Source organism: Tachypleus tridentatus, chromosome 5 (genome assembly GCF_004210375.1).
Source record: "Tachypleus tridentatus isolate NWPU-2018 chromosome 5, ASM421037v1, whole genome shotgun sequence".
Classification (NCBI taxonomy): domain Eukaryota; kingdom Metazoa; phylum Arthropoda; class Merostomata; order Xiphosura; family Limulidae; genus Tachypleus; species Tachypleus tridentatus.
In genome coordinates this window covers 8,042,304-8,064,286 of record NC_134829.1, presented here as the reverse complement: position 1 = coordinate 8,064,286, position 21,983 = coordinate 8,042,304, and the positions used below count along the sequence as shown (strand labels likewise).

Genomic DNA, 21,983 nt, shown 5'->3' with positions numbered 1-21,983 from the left:
TATTATATACTTACTAACCAACATTGTGTTATCTACTTGTTACCTGACCATCTATTATATACATATTAACCAACATTGTAATCCGTGATGATGAGAAAACCCACTTGTAGAGGAAATTATATATCTAAAAATGACTGGAATGGGTACAGAAGGCAGCAATAGAAAAGCCATTTTTAAATACATAATCAATATTGTGTTATCTACTTCTTACCTGACCTTCTGTTATATACATATTAACCATTACTGTGTTATTTACTTGTTAGCTAATCTTCTATTATATTATTAGCTCATCTTTTGTTATATACATATTAACCAACATTGTGTTATCTACTTGTTAGCTAGCCTTTTGTTTTATACAGATTTTCCAACATTATGTTATCTTTTTGTAGCTCACCTTCTGTTACATACATATTAACCAAAGTTGTTTTCTTCTTGTTACGTGACCTTTATTTTATACGTTACCCTATATTGTATTATCTACTTCTTAGCAAATCTTCTATTACATACACATTAAGTAACATTGTGTTATCTTCTTGTTAGCTAATCTTCTGTTATATACATATTAACCAACATTTTGTTATCCACTTGTTAGCTGACCTTCTGTTATATAGATATTAGCCTACATTGTGTTACTGACTTGTTACCTGACTTCCTATTATATACATATTAACCAACATTGTGTTATTTACTTTTAGCTAATCTTTTGTTATATACCTGTCAACCAATGTTGTGTTATTTACTTGTTACTGACCTTTTGCTATATATAGACATTAACCAACCTTGTATTATCTATTTGTTAGCAAACCTTCTATGATAGAAATGTTATCCAACATTTTGTTATTTACACCTCAGCTAATCTTCTCTTACATTCATATTAACCAACGTTGTACTATTTGTAGCTCACTTTCTATTATATACATATCAACCAACATTGTATTATCTATTTGTTATCTAACCTTCTATTATATACATATTAACCAACATTATATTATCTATTTGTTATCTAACCTTCTATTATATACACATTTACCAACATTATGCTATCTACTTGTTACCTGACCTTCTGTTGTATACGTATTAACCAAGATTGTGTTATCTACTTGTTAGCTAACCTTCTATCATATTTACCAACTTTGTGTTGTGTTATCTACTTGTTAGCTAACATTCATTTATATACATATTAACCACCATTTTGTTATCCACTTGTTAGCTAACGTTCATTTATATACATATTAACCACCATTTTGTTATCCACTTGTTAGCTGACCTTCTGTTATATACATATGAACCAACATTGTATTATCTCTTTGTTATCTAACCTTCTATTATATACATATTTACCAACATTATGCTATCTACTTGTTACCTACCCTTCTGTTGTATACGTATTAACCAAGATTGTGTTATCTACTTGCTACCTGACCTTCTATTACATACATATTAACCAACACTGTATTACCTACATGTTACCTAACCTTCTGTTATACACATATTAACCAACATTCTGTTACCTACTTGTTATCTAACGTTGATTTATATACATATTAAAAAAACATTGTGTTAGCTAACCTTCTTTTATACACATATTAACCAACATTGTGTTACCTATTTGTTAGCTAATCTTCTGTTATATACATATTAACCAACATTGTATTATCTACTTCTTAGCTAACTTTGTTATATACATATTAGCAAACATTGTGTTATTTATTTGTTAGCTAACTTTATGTTATATACATATTAGCAAACATTGTGTTATATACTTATTAGCTAACCTTCTGCTATATACATATTAACCAACATTGTATTATCCATTTATAGCTGATCTTCTATTATGTACATATGAACCAATAGTGTATTATCTACTTGTTACCAGACCTTCTATTATATACATATTACCCAACATTGTATTGCACTGCTACCCAAAATCTTTAGGCCAATGAACATAAAGAAAAAATATGCAATTCGTGTTGTTAGACTCAACCACGTATTTGAGTAGAGCTTTGAAAGATGAAAATAAGAAAAGGGAAAATAACAATAAAAAACTTTTTAGTATATAATATGGATAATGTGAACACAACAAAATTAGTCTAAATACTAGTTGGTCAAGAGTTTAAGACCATACTGAAATGAAGCGTTAATCAGTAAACACGTAACGAAATTTAATCATTTGTGTTCAAGCATTAGCGTAGTCAACATCTCCCACTTGCATCTCCTGTGTTACATTGGGTAAAAACATGGCAAAGGCTAAAAAGTTAACAGAGTTGGAACGTGGCAGAATTGTGGAACTGCAAAAACAAGGTCTCTATCAAGGTTCCATTGCTGGTGAAATTGAGCGTAGTAAAACTGCTGTTGCAAATTTCTTTATAGACCCTGAGGAATTTCAAGTGGTTGTCCCAAGAAAATTTTGCCAGCATTCAGCAGAGGGATTTGATGGGTCATTTGGCAAGACACCAGCTGATCATTGAACTGCATGGATCCAGACACGCCCAACATCACCCCTTTTCTCTCCCTTTAGTCTGAGCCTCGATTTTACAACAGGGCTCATTAGACCTGTGTTTGTGGCCCTCATTAATCTATGAAATTTCAGATTATCACCACCCTCTAATAAAGTGCTGGTGCTTTATGGTAAAAGAACAATATATTCACTTGTCATAGAGAGCAAAAATATTGTATTTTCTTGTATAATTAGAACACAAAAGGAGCGATTTCAATGGCTTGAAGCCTCTACTTGAATTGTATTGCTAGTTTTTGTTTAGGTGTTTTTATTTAATAGACATGCTTATAGACATAATATCACAACATGTTTGCCTTTTGATGAGCTTTAACAGGAATATAATATATTTGTGATTGTTTAAGTATTTTTCGAGAAACTTGCAATTACTTATGTTGTAACTAGCACACATTATTGTCCCAGTGATGCCCAGGCGGTCAGTCGGCTTGGTAGTCACTGTGAGGTTCGCGCGTTCGACTTAAATACATTGTACAGTTCAGTCCTACTTCCATTCTGTTCTATGTTTGTTCATTGTATGTTTGAGTTTTTCAATAAAGACTGTATTTTAGCTTGTTGCGTCATCTGGGAAACAGATTCCAATTATGACAAGCAAGCATCTGAAACTTTGAAATTTTCCAATATTAGACAGTTCTGCAAGCCAGTAACTGGTGCTACAAGTTTCAATGCAGATGCAAATAATCCAACAACCTCAAGCAAAGGAAGAGAAACTTGCCATACAGAGGAAATACCATGTTCATCAGAGGATGAGTCTGAAAATGCTTGTGCAACTATTGCACATTATGAACATCCAGATAGTTGTGAAACAAGTTTGTGCAGTAATGAAAAATCCGACACTCTAAAGATACAGTGTGGAAAGCCATATCATCCAGATGCACAACTAATACCATGACAGAAAGCAAAATCTCAAAATATCAACTTCCAGGGCAAGTGGTTTGATGAGTTCTCATGGCTGCACTTTGACAATCAGACTCAAAAAGTCATATGCTTTCATTGTGCCAAGGCAGAAAATAGAGGCCTTTTTACAAGGAAATTAGAGAGGCCAGTGGAATATACCTTCATATCTACCAATTTTTGCAATTGGAAAAAGGCAAAACAGAAATTCAATGAACACCAATCCTCCTCTCAGCACAGATTCGTTATATCTCCAGAAGGTTCATTTGATGTAACTCCAGTGACTGTCCACCTACATGATGGAAAAAAGAAGTAGCAGGAAGAATGCAAAAGAAGTAAAAATATTCAGAAGTTTGTTTCTTACTGTGTCAAGGTTTAGCATTACATGGACATATTGATATGGAGGGGAACTTTGTGCAGTTAATGAAGCTCCTGGAAGAGAAAGATCCTGAGTTGATGGCCTACTTGTCAAAGAAAACCACATTCACATCACCCCAGGCTCAGAATGAAATAATGGAGATGTTCAGCCATCAAATACTGAGGAACATAGCACATGAAGTGCAGCAAAGTAAAATCTTTGCATTAATGGTTGATGGCACTTAAGATGTTACAGGTGCCGAACAGGAAGTAATATGTGTACGATACGTAGATGAGAACCTTGACATCCATGACACATTTCTTGGTTTGTACACTGTTTCCTATACAACTGGTGAAACAATATCCTCGACTATACTTGATGTACTGACTCGACTGAATTTACCACTGTCAGGATTAAGAGCACAAACTTATGATGGAGCCGCTAACATGAGTGGTGTGTACAGTGGATGCCAGGCAAAAATGAAAGAGAAGCAACCATCAGCTTTGCTTTATCACTGTGGAGCACACAAGGCTAATTTAATAATGCAACATGCAGTTGAAGCTTGTGAATGTGTACGAGATTCTATCCAGTGTGAACATGAACTTGGTGTCTTGCTTCAGAGGTTAGGAAAACACAAGACAATCTTTGAAAATATTGTATCGTCAGACAGCCACAATGGTCCAATTAAATACATCCACCCACTGTGTCCAACACGCTGGTTGTGCTGCCTATCTGCAATTGCATGTGCCAATGATCACCACAGTGACATTGTTGATTTTTTTGTCTGAATTAGCAAATGCAAAATCAGATGTAGCAATGAAAGCACGAGATCTGCTGGACAGATTTGACAAAGGAAAGACAGTTTTAGGATTGTTGATGGCTCAGCATCCATTAGCTGCATTAGAGGAACTAAACCGTGCATTCCAAGCAAAATCAGTAACAGTATCTAGCATGATTGAAGCATGTACAATGACAGTTGAGCAATTGTGGGTATTGTGAACAGAGGAAAATTACAAGATATTTGATGAAGCTGAGAAATAGGTAACTTTCCCAGATCTGGTGCCTGTTGAACTACCACACATTTGCAGACCCCCAAGAAGGATCACAGGTGATGGCTCAGCACACCATTCTGCAACAGCTAGAGATTACTACAGAAGCCAATATTTTGAATCTGTGGACACAGTCATAGAACATCTGACTACTAGATTCAATGCAGACAACAATGACTTGAGGCAATATCTGGCACTTGAGAACATGATCACATTTGGCAAGATTGACAACTCAGTTATAAACTTCTATCCAGAAATCTCTGCACAATGGCTCGAGTTTTAATTGCCCACATTCAAAGGAACAACAAAAGCAGTATCTCTGAAATGTGCGTAGAATGCTTACTGTAAAATGCATGAAACAAGCCAGCAGATGTTTAGTGAAGTGTTTCTTCTTATGAAAATTTTGCTTGTATGTCTAGTATCCAGCTGCGAATATGAACGCAGCTTTTCTGCATTAAGACGGTTGAAGACGTGGTTAAGGTCAACTATGTCTTAGTGCCGCCTCAGCCATGTGGCAGTTTGTCACACTCACAAAGATGAGGTCGCCAAGCTAAACATAGAAAAGCTTAAGAAAGAATTCATAAAAAGACCATCACAAAGGAGGGGTCTACATTTGGGAACATGGACTGGAGGACTAAATGAATCTTACTTCAATGAAAAGTATGAATAATTATGTGCTACATTGTATTGATGTGTAATTTTCAAGGGTTCACAAAGACATTTTAATTATTTTTATCAAACAACATGAACAGGTTTTCAGTAGATATAAACTTATCAAGGGTAATTACTAATTTTATTAATATTTGAAAACGTAATTCATGCAATGAAAATTATTAGTAACCTTGTCAAGTATAATGACCATCTTTTATACTGTGCAGTGTGCAGGAATAAATTCATGTGACAGTTAATTTGTGACACATTTGTCTTTATTCTATTAACATTTTGAAAACTGTTCACAACACCTCACATGTACAAACCAACATGGAAACCTTGAAGTATCGTGGCAACAAGATTACTCTGTGACTGCATGTTTACAACTTTCAGGTTCACATAATCAGAGATTACCAATTTGTAAATTGAACAGTCCACATAAGTAATTGCAAAAATCATCCCCCCCATCGGGTGTAAAAATCTACGCCCATGACTAGATCTTTCAGCAGGACAATGCTGCAGCCCACAATGCCCACAAGACAAAGGACTTTTTCAGGACAAATAATGTGATTCTTTTGGACCATCCAGCATGTTCCTCCAAATTGAACCCCATTGAAAATGTTTGAAGGCAGATGACAAGGGAAGTCTGTAGAAATGGACGTCAATTGCAAACAGTGCATGATCTTCATGAAGCCATCTTCACCACTTGGTATAACATTCCAGCCAGCCTTCTGCAAATGCTTATATCGACCATGCCAAAGTGAATGATTGAAGTTATTCACAATGACTGCCATGCAGCTCACAACTGAGACCTCTTGTTGGGCATTTCCTACCCTGTTTAGGACTTCTTTTTCATATGGTCTTAAACTTTTGACCAGCTAGTATTTAGGCTAATTTCATAGTGTTTACATTTTCCCTATTAAATGCTATAAAGTTTTTTATTTTCATTTTCTCTTTTGTTATTTTCATCTTTCGAAGCTCTACTCCAGTAAGTGGTTGAGTCTAACTTTGCAAAATGCATATTTTTTTCTTTATGTTCATTGGCCTTAAGATTTTGGCCAGCAGTGTATCTACTTCTTAGCTAATCTTCTATTATACAAATATTAATCAACATTGTGTTATCTACTTGTTAGCTACTCTTCTATTAGATACATATTATCCAACATTGTGTTATGTATTTATATAGCTCTTTCTGATTTTTATACTTAATTTTACTATTAGTTATTTTGATTTTTAACATACATATAGATTGCATGTAGAAGTGAAAATCCTATTACTGATGGAGTGAAGGAAAAGATTTCAAATTTTTGCCATGTTCGACCAATTCAGGTATGTAAAGAATGAATACATCTAATCTAATGTTTCAAGTATAAATTGTGTCTAAACTTTTTAATAAGAAATAAGTTTGAAAACTATACAAATAATATGATATAATGTAAATACTGTTTCTTTGTCTATAATCAGATACTGTTGAATTTATGTGTTACGAGGTATGTTCAAAAAATACGCGGACTGACGTCATAAAACAAAATGTACTTTATTTAGAAGTTACAGGTCTGGGACCCCTTCAAAGTACTCTCCTCCCCAACGCACACACTTATCCTAACGATTTTTCCACTTGTTGAAACAGTCCTGGTACGCTTCTTTTGTAATGTCCTCCAGCTCCTTCGTCGCATTTGCCTTAATCTCGGGAATCGTCTCAAATCTTCTTCCTTTCAAGGGTCTTTTGAGTTTGGGAACAAGAAAAAATTGCAAGGAGCAAGGTCAGGTGTGTAGGGGGGGTGGGGAAGAACAGTGATCGAGTGTTTGGCCAAAAACTCGCGAGTTCTGAGGGCTGAATTTTGCAGCAACGCGGTGCATCTTCAATTTTTCGATCAAAATCTCGTAACAAGATCCAACTGATATCCCACACTGTTCAGCAAGCTCCCTGACAGTCAGACGTTGATTTGCCCGCACCAGGGTGTTGATTTTGTTGACGTGTGGGTCGTCAGTTGACGTGGAAGGACGTCCAGGATGCTCATCATCTTCAATGGACTGTCGACCATCCTTAAAACGTTCATGCCACTTGAAACATGCCGTACGCTTCACAGCAACATCACTGTAAGCCGTGTTAAACATAGCAAAAGTTTCAGTCACTGAATTTGCCAAGTTTAACACAAAATTTCACAGCAAGTCGTTGCTCCTTCAGGTCATTCATTTTGAAATCCGCCAAACGAAAAAATCGCACTTCACTTAAAACCACGTAGCTAATACACAAATGAAGATATCTGCAATCGGGAAATGGCGTCATAATCAGCTGATCTGTGCAAACCTAGCAATACCAAGCGGATTCCTCTGGAACCAACTGGAGCCGCACAATTCAAACAGTCCACGTATTTTTTGAACAGCCCTCATATTTTTTGTTGTATTTAATACATAATGTCTGTGATGAAAACTGAAACTTCATTCTTCATGAAAATATTTAGTACTAGTTTTTACTAGAAACTGTTTCCAGTGTTACCTGTTTCAGTAGAAACAGTTTGTTTATGTTAGTTTTCCTCATTACTATTTTAGTTTTCTTCTGGGAAAAGTTTGTATCCTTCTTTACTTGGGTTTTGTTTGAATTGGGTTATAATTTCTTAAAGTAGTTTTATTTCCTTTTGTTTAAGCTTGCACTGGATCTCTGTATTGGCTGTTCATACCAATCCAAATTAAAGAATTCTTTTTTTTTCTGCTCTCAGTTTTAAGAAGACAGTTTGAAACATTTGTTTACTTATAAAAATTATGCAGGTGTCTTCTCAATGGAGAGAGCTCAGTGTATTCTGAAAGCAGGTCAGTTGCAGAGAAGCAAGAAAAATTTGTGACTTGTCATGCCCTGATATGTATTAAGTGCTTTTTATTTTACACAAAGACATATGCCCCTCAGCGTGGATTGCTGTACATGGTGAGGAGACGTCCCAGGAAGGTTCTGTTATTTCACTTTACCTCCTCTGGGATCTAAACATCCACACTTGTTTATTGTGTGTGGGGACCCGTGAAGGAGAGGAGAAGATCGTGGTGGTTGAGGGGTCCAACTCTAACACAAGACTTTGGCCTCGAATTCCTGTGGATGGGCAACCTTAGGGTGGCCTCACTTAGGTCAATAGGCTGGTCCACTTGGGTTAAGGTCAACCAAGTACAAGTGTTGGATGTTCTCAACAGGTGTTGTGGAAACGATATTTGATGCTGGTGTTTGGGTATAGTGCTCACAAAACCCTGGCATTGTTGCAATTTCTTTGTGTGGCATTGTAGTGTGTCTTCTCACAGGGCTTCATGGTTGGGGAGGTCAGTGGGCACTGAAATATTCCTTTTTTTATAGATACTTCAAAATAAAACTTAAATAAATGAGTGAAAAACAGTCCATAGGTAAACGACCATGTCTTGAATATTCTGAGCAGCAGTCTTCAACATCTGTAACACCTGTTGTACCTCATTTTCTTATACTACATTCTCTTTTAGACAAATCTTTAGGGCAAATGCCTCCCTTTTTCATTCAAAAGGGACTAGAGGAACTTGCTCGCTCTCCAAAGTCGGTAAAAAAGCTTCGATCTGGTGACATACTGGTGGAAACATTCACATCTCAACAAAGTGAACTCCTCTTGCATTCAAAGGCAATTGGGATATACCTATTGAGGTTACACATCATGCTACTTTGAATTCATCACGAGGAGTTATTGTTGAGAGGGATTTGAAGAACATCCCTGAGTCAGAAATTCTTGCTGGTTTCTTCACCAAAGGAATTTCTGCAGTGAGGCGTATCTCCACTCACAAAGATGGAATTACGATGCCGACCAATGGCCTCATTCTGACATTTACATCACCACATCTACCTACCACCAGTTCCAAAGCCATATGGGACAAGATTTGAAAGGTCAGTGGGCAATATAATTCTGTCCCCCTCTCAATGTTGCTCTCTGATGGCCAGGAAGTAGGTGATACCTGGAGCATCGCCGATACTCTAGGTGAAAGCTTTGGCCGGGTATCAAGCACTTCATCTTCTTCCTCCACCTTCTTAGCCATCAATACTCGGGCAGAGCGATCACCTCTTTCTTTTGAGCTGATTGTCTCTGTGACTATAATCATCCCTTGGTGGAACTCAAATTGGCCCTTCATAGGTCTAGCAGTACATCAGTTGGACCTGATGATATACACTATAAAATGTTGTGCCATCTATCTCCTGCTTCTCTTGCTATTTTTCTGATTGTTTTTAACTGGATCTGGAAGGAGAATCTTTTTCCTGATGCCTGGTGCCAGGCTATTGTCTTACCTTTCTCTAAGCCTGGGAAGGATTCCAAGATTCCTTCAAACTACCGTCCAGTTGCTTTGACGAGCTGTCTCTGTAAGACCTTTGAGAGGATGGTTAATGCTCATCTTGTTTGGTTCCTTGAATCAAATAACCTCCTCTCGCCTACCCATCGTGGGTTCCAATGACAGCACTCCACCATGGACCACCTGATTTAACTTGAAATGTCAACCAGAGAAGCCTTTCTCAAATAACATCTGTATCAATATTCTTTGATATTGAGAAGGCTTATGATACAACATAGAGGTATGGCATTTTGCAAGACCTCTATATATAGGGGTTATGTGGCCATTTGCCTAGGTTTATTAAAACGTTTTTAATGGACAGGAGATTCTAAATTCATGTTGGTGTGACACATTCTCATTCTTTTCTACAGGAGCTTGGTGTTCCTCAGGGCTTTGTTTTGAGTGTCACACTTTTCAGTATAAAGATTAATGCCATCACTGAACAACTCCCTCTTACTGTTGCAAGTGGTCTTTATGTCAACAACTTTCATATCTCATGTCAGTCATTGAACATGAGGTATATTGAGCAGCAGCTACAGACTATCCTCAACTGTTTACTAAAGCAAACCACAGCAAACTTTAACTTCTCTCTCTCTAAACCGTTTCATGCACTTTTGCTGCCAATGGGGTATTCACCTAGTTCCTGAACCTCTGTATCAGTGAAGTTGTGCTACCTGTAGTCCCTGAGACAAAGTTTTTGGGGCTTATCTTTGACCGTACGCTGACCTTTATACCACACATCAAGCAGCTATGGGTCAAATGTACAAGAGCACTGAACATCCTCCATGTCCTCTATTCCACCACTTGGGGAGAGAATCGATGTTCTATGCTAAAGATATCATGCTCTTATGCGATCAAAACAACGACTGTGGATCACTGGTCTATGGCTCTGCCAGGACCTCATCCTTAAAGATGCTGGACCTCATTCATCATCAAGGACTTTGGTGCTGCACTGGGGCTTTCTGCATTTCCTCAATTCAGAGCTTATACATAGATTCTCATGAACCTTCTTTGCACCTCTGCTGTTTGCAACTGTGTTTACTGTATGCTTCCTGACCAAAGCATCCCACCTGGGGTTGTGTTTTCCTTCCTTGGTGGGCCATACTTTTTCAGAACAGGTGATCTGCCATTGCTCGTTTTGGCCTTCCTATCCAGGTGCAGCTGGATGAATTGGGTCTGTCTTTGGATGACATAGCTGTATCCACTGGTCATCCCATCCCAACATGGCAACAGTCCTCAAATATGACCAATCTTTAAGTCATCTGAAGAAAGCAGACACTCCCAATTGGAAATACGGTCTGTTATTTTCTGAACATCTTTTGAACCATCCTTCCATTCCTATTTATACAAATGGTTTGAAATCAGGTGATCGTGTGGGCTCTGCCGTGGTTTGTTGTGGTTTACTGGCTGCATGGGGAATCCCCTCTACAGCTTCTATGTTCACTGCTGAACTGTATGCCATTTCTCTTGCCCTGGATCACATTAAAGCAAAGCAGTACTCAAACTTCACTATTCATACTGACTGTATTAGTTGGAATTGCCCTGGAATTACTTCACGTTGGCTCACATCCTGTTTTTGCTGATATTGAAAACTGACTGGCCCATTTCTTTTTCACATCTACTTCTATCCAGTTTTTCTGGATACTGGGCCATGTTGGTATCTGTGGGAACAAGCTAGCTGACATCACAGCTAAATGTATCTGCTCTGGTACTATCACCGCTGTGCCTGTTCCATACATGGACATTGTTTCTATATTCAAGGCTCGTCTCTGTGTCAGTTGGCAGTCAACTTTAAGGGAGCAACATGAGAACAAGCTTTTCCGAATAAAACCTTATATTGGACTTTGGCCATCTTGCTTCCTTAAGGATTAGAAAGAGGAAGTTGTTCTAACTAAACTATACATTGGTCACAGTGTTTTAACTACATCTAGTTCAATTTGAAATTTTAAAAAGGCCTTAACATCACATAACTCTAAACCAGGACTGGAAAGGCCAACTTCAGGTGACCAATGCAGCTGTTTGAACTACCCATTAGTCATCCTGGCGAGTTATAATTAAAATTTTGCTGCCAGTCTTTTAAAACTTTAATTACTTTACCTTTTTACAATGGTCATAATGTCAAATAACTTGGAACCAGGACTGGAAAGATCAACTTCAGGTGACTGATTGTAGTTTTTTAACTGACCTGTTAGTCTTCCTGGTGAGTTAGGATAATTACAATGATGCTAGAGAAAGTCTATTGCTGTAGGTTTTTTCTTACTGCTGTAGACTAGATGTAAACATTGGTTTTATGCTATTTATGCTCTAAACTTTGTTTTGTTTTACCTAAATTTCCTTTTATGAATTTTACTAAATTTACTTTAATTTTAACTTTTTACTGGATGTTTGGAGCAGATTGCCAAGCTGCTTTGTGCCATAAAACACCAAACCAACCAACAAAGATGTGTGTATTTTCATCTTGGTTTTATTATTCATAATATATCCAAGCATCAATCAAAAATGTGTATTTATTATATTGTGCTCCTACCTTTTTATGTTCAGGTAGATTCATTATAGGGCTTGCACCAATGAAGAAATACTAAGTAGATGTGAGTTCCAATAATTTGCAGTTGACTTAACGTCCTAGAGCCAACATTCTACTTGTCGTAATAAGTGAGTGTTTTATTTGAAGATGAGTTTTGAAGTTTGGTACACATCACAAGTATTTATACATATTTATACTTACGACAGTTTAAAGTTGACTTAATGTCTTTGAGCCAACATTCCACTTGTCGTAATAAGTGGGTGTTTTATTTGAAGACGAGTTTTGAAGTTTGTCACACATCACAAGTGTTCATACATATTTATATTTAACACAGTTTCCGGTATTAGGCTTAACTTTCAGGCTTACCTTCATTACGTTTCAATTTCTATACAATGATTTTTTCTTCATCAGTTAGTTTTAGATTCTCAACTTATTTGTTTATAAAAGATTTTTTATCTGTACTAATAATAATTGGCTTCTTTTGTCAGATTAATTTTTTATAGAAATATCTAGCCCTTTCAAAAGACTTCTTATTTTGAAAAACACTAAGCTGTTTTATCAAATTATTGTGTTTTATGTTGTTTTTTGTAGAATCATCTATTGTTACATCACTTTTTTTTCAGAAGTATCTAGCCTGCTTTATCAGATTATTTCATTCAGAAACATCAGTTTCTAATCAGAGCAAGCTGTGTAATTAGAAAAGAACAAGTCAACTGGTATAGCTAATTAAATATACATACTTTCATTGTGATTCATTTTTCTGTTTTTTTTCTATTTTTAAGGTGATATGTATTCATGATGTCCCAACAATCTACCATGTACCATTGCTTATGCATAATCAAGGGCTTACAGAGCTTTTCATTGAAAGACTGCAGCTGAATCTTCCTGAAAAACGACCCCAGCAATTTCTGTCCAAATGGCAAGACCTTGTGGATCGTGTTGACCATTTAGTAAAAGAAGTGACAATAACTCTTGTTGGGAAGTATACCCAGCTAGAAGATTCATATGCTTCAGTGAACAAGGCCCTGCACCATGCATCATTAACATGCAACTATAAGTTAAACCTAAATGTATGAATACTTTAACTTGAAACATAAGTGAACAAGGTCATACACTACGTTTCATTAACATGTGATATTACTTATTAGTGTCTATTTACTAAACTGAAGAAACTTGTGATATTACTCACTAGTGGCTGTTTACTAAACTGAAGAAACTTGTGATATTACTCACTGGTGGCTATTTACTAAACTGAAGAAACTTGTGATATTACTCACTAGTGTCTATTTACTAAACTGAAGAAACTTGTGATATTACTCACTGGTGGCTATTTACTAAACTGAAGAAACTTGTGATATTACTCTGATTTACTAAACTGAAGAAACTTGTGATATTACTCACTGGTGGCTATTTACTAAACTGAAGAAACTTGTGATATTACTTATTAGTGTCTATTTACTAAACTGAAGAAACTTGTGATATTACTCACTAGTGGCTGTTTACTAAACTGAAGAAACTTGTGATATTACTCACTGGTTGCTATTTACTAAACTGAAGAAACTTGTGATATTACTTATTAGTGTCTATTTACTAAACTGAAGAAACTTGTGATATTACTCACTGGTGGCTATTTAATAAACTGAAAAAACTTGTGATATTACTCACTAGTGGCTGTTTACTAAACTGAAGAAACTTGTGATATTACTCACTGGTGGCTATTTGCTAAACTGAAGAAACTTGTGATATTACTCACTGGTGGCTGCTTAATAAACTGAAGAAACTTGTGATATTACTCACTAGTGTCTATTTACTAAACTGAAGAAACTTGTGATATTACTTATTAGTGTCTATTTACTAGGCTGAAGAAACTTGTGATATTACTCACTAGTGGCTCTTTACTAAACTGAAGAAACTTGTGATATTACTCACTAGTGGCTATTTACTAGACTGAAGAAACTTGTGATATTACTCACTAGTGGCTATTTGCTAAACTGAAGAAACTTGTGATATTACTCACTAGTGGCTATTTACTAGACTGAAGAAACTTGTGATATTACTCACTGTTAGCTATGTACTAGACAGAAGAAACTTGTGATATTACTCACTAGTGGCTGTTTACTAAACTGAAGAAACTTGTGATATTACTCACTGGTGGCTATTTACTAGACTGAAGAAACTTGTGATATTACTCACTGGTGGCTATTTACTAAACTGAAGAAACTTGTGATATTACTCACTGGTGGCTATTTACTAAACTGAAGAAACTTGTGATATTACTCACTGGTGGCTATTTACTAAACTGAAGAAACTTGTGATATTACTCACTGGTGGCTATTTACTAAACTGAAGAAACTTGTGATATTACTCACTGGTGGCTATTTACTAAACTGAAGAAACTTGTGATATTACTCACTGGTGGCTATTTACTAAACTGAAGAAACTTGTGATATTACTCACTGGTGGCTATTTACTAAACTGAAGAAACTTGTGATATTACTCACTGGTGGCTATTTACTAAACTGAAGAAACTTGTGATATTACTCACTGGTGGCTATTTACTAAACTGAAGAAACTTGTGATATTACTCACTGGTGGCTATTTACTAAACTGAAGAAACTTGTGATATTACTCACTAGTGGCTATTTACTAAACTGAAGAAACTTGTGATATTACTCACTGGTGGCTATTTACTAAACTGAAGAAACTTGTGATATTACTCACTGGTGGCTGTTTACTAAACTGAAGAAACTTGTGATATTACTCACTGGTGGCTATTTACTAAACTGAAGAAACTTGTGATATTACTCACTGGTGGCTCATTTACTAAACTGAAGAAACTTGTGATATTACTCACTGGTGGCTATTTACTAAACTGAAGAAACTTGTGATATTACTCACTGGTGGCTATTTACTAAACTGAAGAAACTTGTGATATTACTCACTGGTGGCTATTTACTAAACTGAAGAAACTTGTGATATTACTCACTGGTGGCTATTTACTAAACTGAAGAAACTTGTGATATTACTCACTGGTGGCTATTTACTAAACTGAAGAAACTTGTGATATTACTCACTGGTGGCTATTTACTAAACTGAAGAAACTTGTGATATTACTCACTGGTGGCTATTTACTAAACTGAAGAAACTTGTGATATTACTCACTAATTTACTAAACTGAAGAAACTTGTGATATTACTCACTGGTGGCTGTTTACTAAACTGAAGAAACTTGTGATATTACTCACTGGTGTGATATTATTTACTAAACTGAAGAAACTTGTGATATTACTCACTGGTGGCTGTTTACTAAACTGAAGAAACTTGTGATATTACTCACTGGTGGCTGTTTACTAAACTGAAGAAACTTGTGATATTACTCACTGGTGGCTATTTACTAAACTGAAGAAACTTGTGATATTACTCACTGGTGGCTGTTTACTAAACTGAAGAAACTTGTGATATTACTCACTGGTGGCTATTTACTAAACTGAAGAAACTTGTGATATTACTCACTGGTGGCTATTTACTAAACTGAAGAAAGAAACTTGTGATATTACTCACTGGTGGCTATTTACTAAACTGAAGAAACTTGTGATATTACTCACTGGTGGCTGTTTACTAAACTGAAGAAACTTGTGATATTACTCACTGGTGGCTATTTACTAAACTGAAGAAACTTGTGATATTACTCACTGGTGGCTATTTACTAAACTGAAGAAACTTGTGATATTACTCACTGGTGGCTGTTTACTAAACTGAAGAAACTTGTGATGGTGGCTATTACTAAACTGAAGAAACTTGTGATATTACTCACTGGTGGCTATTTACTAAACTGAAGAAACTTGTGATATTACTCACTGGTGGCTATTTACTAAACTGAAGAAACTTGTGATATTACTCACTGGTGGCTATTTACTAAACTGAACTGAAGAGCTTGTGATATTACTCACTGGTGGCTATTTACTAAACTGAAGAAACTTGTGATATTACTCACTGGTGGCTATTTACTAAACTGAAGAAACTTGTGATATTACTCACTGGTGGCTATTTACTAAACTGAAGAAACTTGTGATATTACTCACTGGTGGTGGCTGTTTACTAAACTGAAGAAGAAACTTGTGATATTACTCACTGGTGGCTGTTTACTAAACTGAAGAAACTTGTGATATTACTCACTGGTGGCTATTTACTAAACTGAAGAAACTTGTGATATTACTCACTGGTGGCTATTTACTAAACTGAAGAAACTTGTGATATTACTCACTGGTGGCTATTTACTAAACTGAAGAAACTTGTGATATTACTCACTGGTGGCTATTTACTAAACTGAAGAAACTTGTGATATTACTCACTGGTGGCTATTTACTAAACTGAAGAAACTTGTGATATTACTCACTGGTGGCTATTTACTAAACTGAAGAAACTTGTGATATTACTCACTGGTGGCTATTTACTAAACTGAAGAAACTTGTGATATTACTCACTGGTGGCTATTTACTAAACTGAAGAAACTTGTGATATTACTCACTGGTGGCTACTTTACTAAACTGAAGAAACTTGTGATATTACTCACTGGTGGCTTGTGATTTACTAAACTGGAAGAAACTTGTGATATTACTCACTGGTGGCTATTTACTAAACTGAAGAAACTTGTGATATTACTCACTGGTGGCTTGTTTTACTAAACTGAAGAAGAACTTGTGATATTACTCACTGGTGGCTGTTTACTAAACTGGAAGAAACTTGTGATATTACTCACTGGTGGCTATTTACTAAACTGAAGAAACTTGTGATATTACTCACTGGTGGCTGTTTACTAAACTGAAGAAACTTGTGATATTACTCACTGGTTGTGCTATTTACTAAACTGAAGAAACTTGTGATATTACTCACTGGTGGCTATTTACTAAACTGAAGAAACTTGTGATATTACTCACTGGTGGCTATTTACTAAACTGAAGAAACTTGTGATATTACTCACTGGTGGCTATTTACTAAACTGAAGAAACTTGTGATATTACTCACTGGTGGCTATTTACTAAACTGAAGAAACTTGTGATATTACTCACTGGTGGCTATTTACTAAACTGAAGAAACTTGTGATATTACTCACTGGTGGCTATTTACTAAACTGAAGAAACTTGTGATATTACTCACTGGTGGCTATTTACTAAACTGAAGAAACTTGTGATATTACTCACTGGTGGCTGTTTACTAAACTGAAGAAACTTGTGATATTACTCACTGGTGGCTATTTACTAAACTGAAGAAACTTGTGATATTATTACTGGCTACTTACTAAACTGGCTATTTTACTAAACTGAAGAAACTTGTGATATTACTCACTGGTGGCTTGTGATTTACTAAACTGAAGAAACTTGTGATATTACTCACTGGTGGCTATTTACTAAACTGAAGAAACTTGTGATATTACTCACTGGTGGCTATTTACTAAACTGAAGAAACTTGTGATATTACTCACTGGTGGCTTTTACTAAACTGAAGAAACTTGTGATATTACTCACTGGTGGCTGTAAACTGAAGAAACTTGTGATATTACTCACTGGTGGCTGAAACTGAAGAAACTTGTGATATTACTCACTGGTGGCTATTTACTACTAAACTGAAGAGAACTTGTGATATTACTCACTGGTGGCTATTTACTAAACTGAAGAAACTTGTGATATTACTCACTGGTGGCTATTTACTAAACTGAAGAAACTTGTGATATTACTCACTGGTGGCTATTTACTAAACTGAAGAAACTTGTGATATTACTCACTGGTGGCTATTTACTAAACTGAAGAAACTTGTGATATTACTCACTGGTGGCTATTTACTAAACTGAAGAAACTTGTGATATTACTCACTGGTGGCTATTTACTAAACTGAAGAAACTTGTGATATTACTCACTGGTGGCTATTTACTAAACTGAAGAAACTTGTGATATTACTCACTGGTGGCTATTTACTAAACTGAAGAAACTTGTGATATTACTCACTGGTGGCTTGTGATATTACTAAACTGAAGAAACTTGTGATATTACTCACTGGTGGCTATTTACTAAACTGAAGAAACTTGTGATATTACTCACTGGTGGCTGTTTACTAAACTGAAGAAACTTGTGATATTACTCACTGGTGGCTATTTACTAAACTGAAGAAACTTGTGATATTACTCACTGGTGGCTATTTACTAAACTGAAGAAACTTGTGATATTACTCACTGGTGGCTATTTACTAAACTGAAGAAACTTGTGATATTACTCACTGGTGGCTATTTACTAAACTGAAGAAACTTGTGATATTACTCACTGGTGGCTGTTTACTAAACTGAAGAAACTTGTGATATTACTCACTGGTGGCTATTTACTAAACTGAAGAAACTTGTGATATTACTCACTGGTGGCTATTTACTAAACTGAAGAAACTTGTGATATTACTCACTGGTGGCTATTTACTAAACTGAAGAAACTTGTGATATTACTCACTGGTGGCTGTTTACTAAACTGAAGAAACTTGTGATATTACTCACTGGTGGCTGTTTACTAAACTGGCTGTTTAAGAAACTTGTGATATTACTCACTGGTGGCTATTTACTAAACTGAAGAAACTTGTGATATTACTCACTGGTGGCTGTTTACTAAACTGAAGAAACTTGTGATATTACTCACTGGTGGCTATTTACTAAACTGAAGAAACTTGTGATATTACTCACTGGTGGCTATTTACTAAACTGAAGAAACTTGTGATATTACTCACTGGTGGCTGTTTACTAAACTGAAGAAATATTACTTGTGATATTACTCACTGGTGGCTTGTGATTTACTAAACTGAAGAAACTTGTGATATTACTCACTGGTGGCTATTTACTAAACTGAAGAGCTTGTGATATTACTCACTGGTGGCTATTTACTAAACTGAAGAAACTTGTGATATTACTCACTGGTGGCTGTTTACTAAACTGAAGAAACTTGTGATATTACTCACTGGTGGCTATTTACTAAACTGAAGAAACTTGTGATATTACTCACTGGTGGCTATTTACTAAACTGAAGAAACTTGTGATATTACTCACTGGTGGCTGTTACTTACTAAACTGAAGAAACTTGTGATATTACTCACTGGTGGCTATTTACTAAACTGAAGAAACTTGTGATATTACTCACTGGTGGCTATTTACTAAACTGAAGAAACTTGTGATATTACTCACTGGTGGCTATTTACTAAACTGAAGAAACTTGTGATATTACTCACTGGTGGCTGTTTACTAAACTGGAAGAAACTTGTGATATTACTCACTGGTGGCTGTTTACTAAACTGAAGAAACTTGTGATATTACTCACTGGTGGCTATTTACTAAACTGAAGAGCTTGTGATATTACTCACTGGTGGCTATTTACTAAACTGAAGAAACTTGTGATATTACTCACTGGTGGCTGTTTACTAAACTGAAGAAACTTGTGATATTACTCACTGGTGGCTATTTACTAAACTGAAGAAACTTGTGATATTACTCACTGGTGGCTATTTACTAAACTGAAGAAACTTGTGATATTACTCACTGGTGGCTATTTACTAAACTGAAGAAACTTGTGATATTACTCACTGGTGGCTATTTACTAAACTGAAGAAACTTGTGATATTACTCACTGGTGGCTGTTTACTAAACTGAAGAAACTTGTGATATTACTCACTGGTGGCTATTTACTAAACTGGAAGAAACTTGTGATATTACTCACTGGTGGCTGTTTACTAAACTGAAGAAACTTGTGATATTACTCACTGGTGGCTATTTGCTAAAATGAAGAAACTTGTGATATTACTCACTGGTGGCTGTTTAATAAACTGAAGAAACTTGTGATATTACTCACTGGTGGCTATTTACTAAACTGAAGAAACTTGTGATATTACTCACTGGTGGCTATTTACTAAACTGAAGAAACTTGTGATATTACTCACTGGTGGCTATTTACTAAACTGGAAGAAACTTGTGATATTACTCACTGGTGGCTATTTACTAAACTGAAGAAACTTGTGATATTACTCACTGGTGGCTATTTACTAAACTGAAGAAACTTGTGATATTACTCACTGGTGGCTATTTACTAAACTGAAGAAACTTGTGATATTACTCACTGGTGGCTATTTACTAAACTGGAAGAGCTTGTGATGTTACTCACTGGTGGCTGTTTACTAAACTGAAGAAACTTGTGATATTACTCACTGGTGGCTATTTACTAAACTGAAGAAACTTGTGATATTACTCACTGGTGGCTATTTACTAAACTGAAGAAACTTGTGATATTACTCACTGGTGGCTATTTACTAAACTGAAGAAACTTGTGATATTACTCACTGGTGGCTATTTACTAAACTGAAGAAACTTGTGATATTACTCACTGGTGGCTATTTACTAAACTGAAGAAACTTGTGATATTACTCACTGGTGGCTGTTTACTAAACTGAAGAAACTTGTGATATTACTCACTGGTGGCTGTTTACTAAACTGAAGAAACTTGTGATATTACTCACTGGTGGCTATTTACTAAACTGAAGAAACTTGTGATATTACTCACTGGTGGCTATTTACTAAACTGGAAGAAACTTGTGATATTACTCACTGGTGGCTATTTACTAAACTGAAGAAACTTGTGATATTACTCACTGGTGGCTATTTACTAAACTGAAGAAACTTGTGATATTACTCACTGGTGGCTGTTTACTAAACTGAAGAAACTTGTGATATTACTCACTGGTGGCTATTTACTAAACTGAAGAAACTTGTGATATTACTCACTGGTGGCTTGTGATTTACTAAACTGGAAGAAACTTGTGATATTACTCACTGGTGGCTATTTACTAAACTGAAGAAACTTGTGATATTACTCACTGGTGGCTATTTACTAAACTGAAGAAACTTGTGATATTACTCACTGGTGGCTATTTACTAAACTGAAGAAACTTGTGATATTACTCACTGGTGGCTATTTACTAAACTGAAGAAACTTGTGATATTACTCACTGGTGGCTATTTACTAAACTGAAGAAACTTGTGATATTACTCACTGGTGGCTATTTACTAAACTGAAGAAACTTGTGATATTACTCACTGGTGGCTATTTACTAAACTGGAAGAAACTTGTGATATTACTCACTGGTGGCTATTTACTAAACTGAAGAAACTTGTGATATTACTCACTGGTGGCTATTTACTAAACTGAAGAAACTTGTGATATTACTCACTGGTGGCTGTTTACTAAACTGAAGAAACTTGTGATATTACTCACTGGTGGCTATTTACTAAACTGAAGAAACTTGTGATATTACTCACTGGTGGCTATTTACTAAACTGAAGAAACTTGTGATATTACTCACTGGTGGCTGTTTACTAAACTGGAAGAAACTTGTGATATTACTCACTGGTGGCTATTTACTAAACTGAAGAAACTTGTGATATTACTCACTGGTGGCTATTTACTAAACTGAAGAAACTTGTGATATTACTCACTGGTGGCTATTTACTAAACTGAAGAAACTTGTGATATTACTCACTGGTGGCTGTTTACTAAACTGAAGAAACTTGTGATATTACTCACTGGTGGCTATTTACTAAACTGAAGAAACTTGTGATATTACTCACTGGTGGCTATTTACTAAACTGAAGAAA

The 21,983-nt window shown here is 35.8% G+C and overlaps 1 protein-coding gene across 5 annotated transcripts in view; it reads left to right on the top strand.

The window, feature by feature from the left end:
* Positions 1-21,983, top strand: part of LOC143250448 (CTP synthase 1-like) — a 118,153-nt gene that overhangs the window by 27,683 nt on the left and 68,487 nt on the right. For all 5 annotated transcript variants that reach the window (XM_076500993.1, XM_076500994.1, XM_076500992.1 and 2 more), the window contains exons 7-8: positions 6,713-6,793; positions 13,097-13,384. In XM_076500993.1, coding sequence (XP_076357108.1) covers positions 6,713-6,793; positions 13,097-13,384 — 369 coding nt within the window. The remainder of the gene's footprint in view (positions 1-6,712; positions 6,794-13,096; positions 13,385-21,983) is intronic.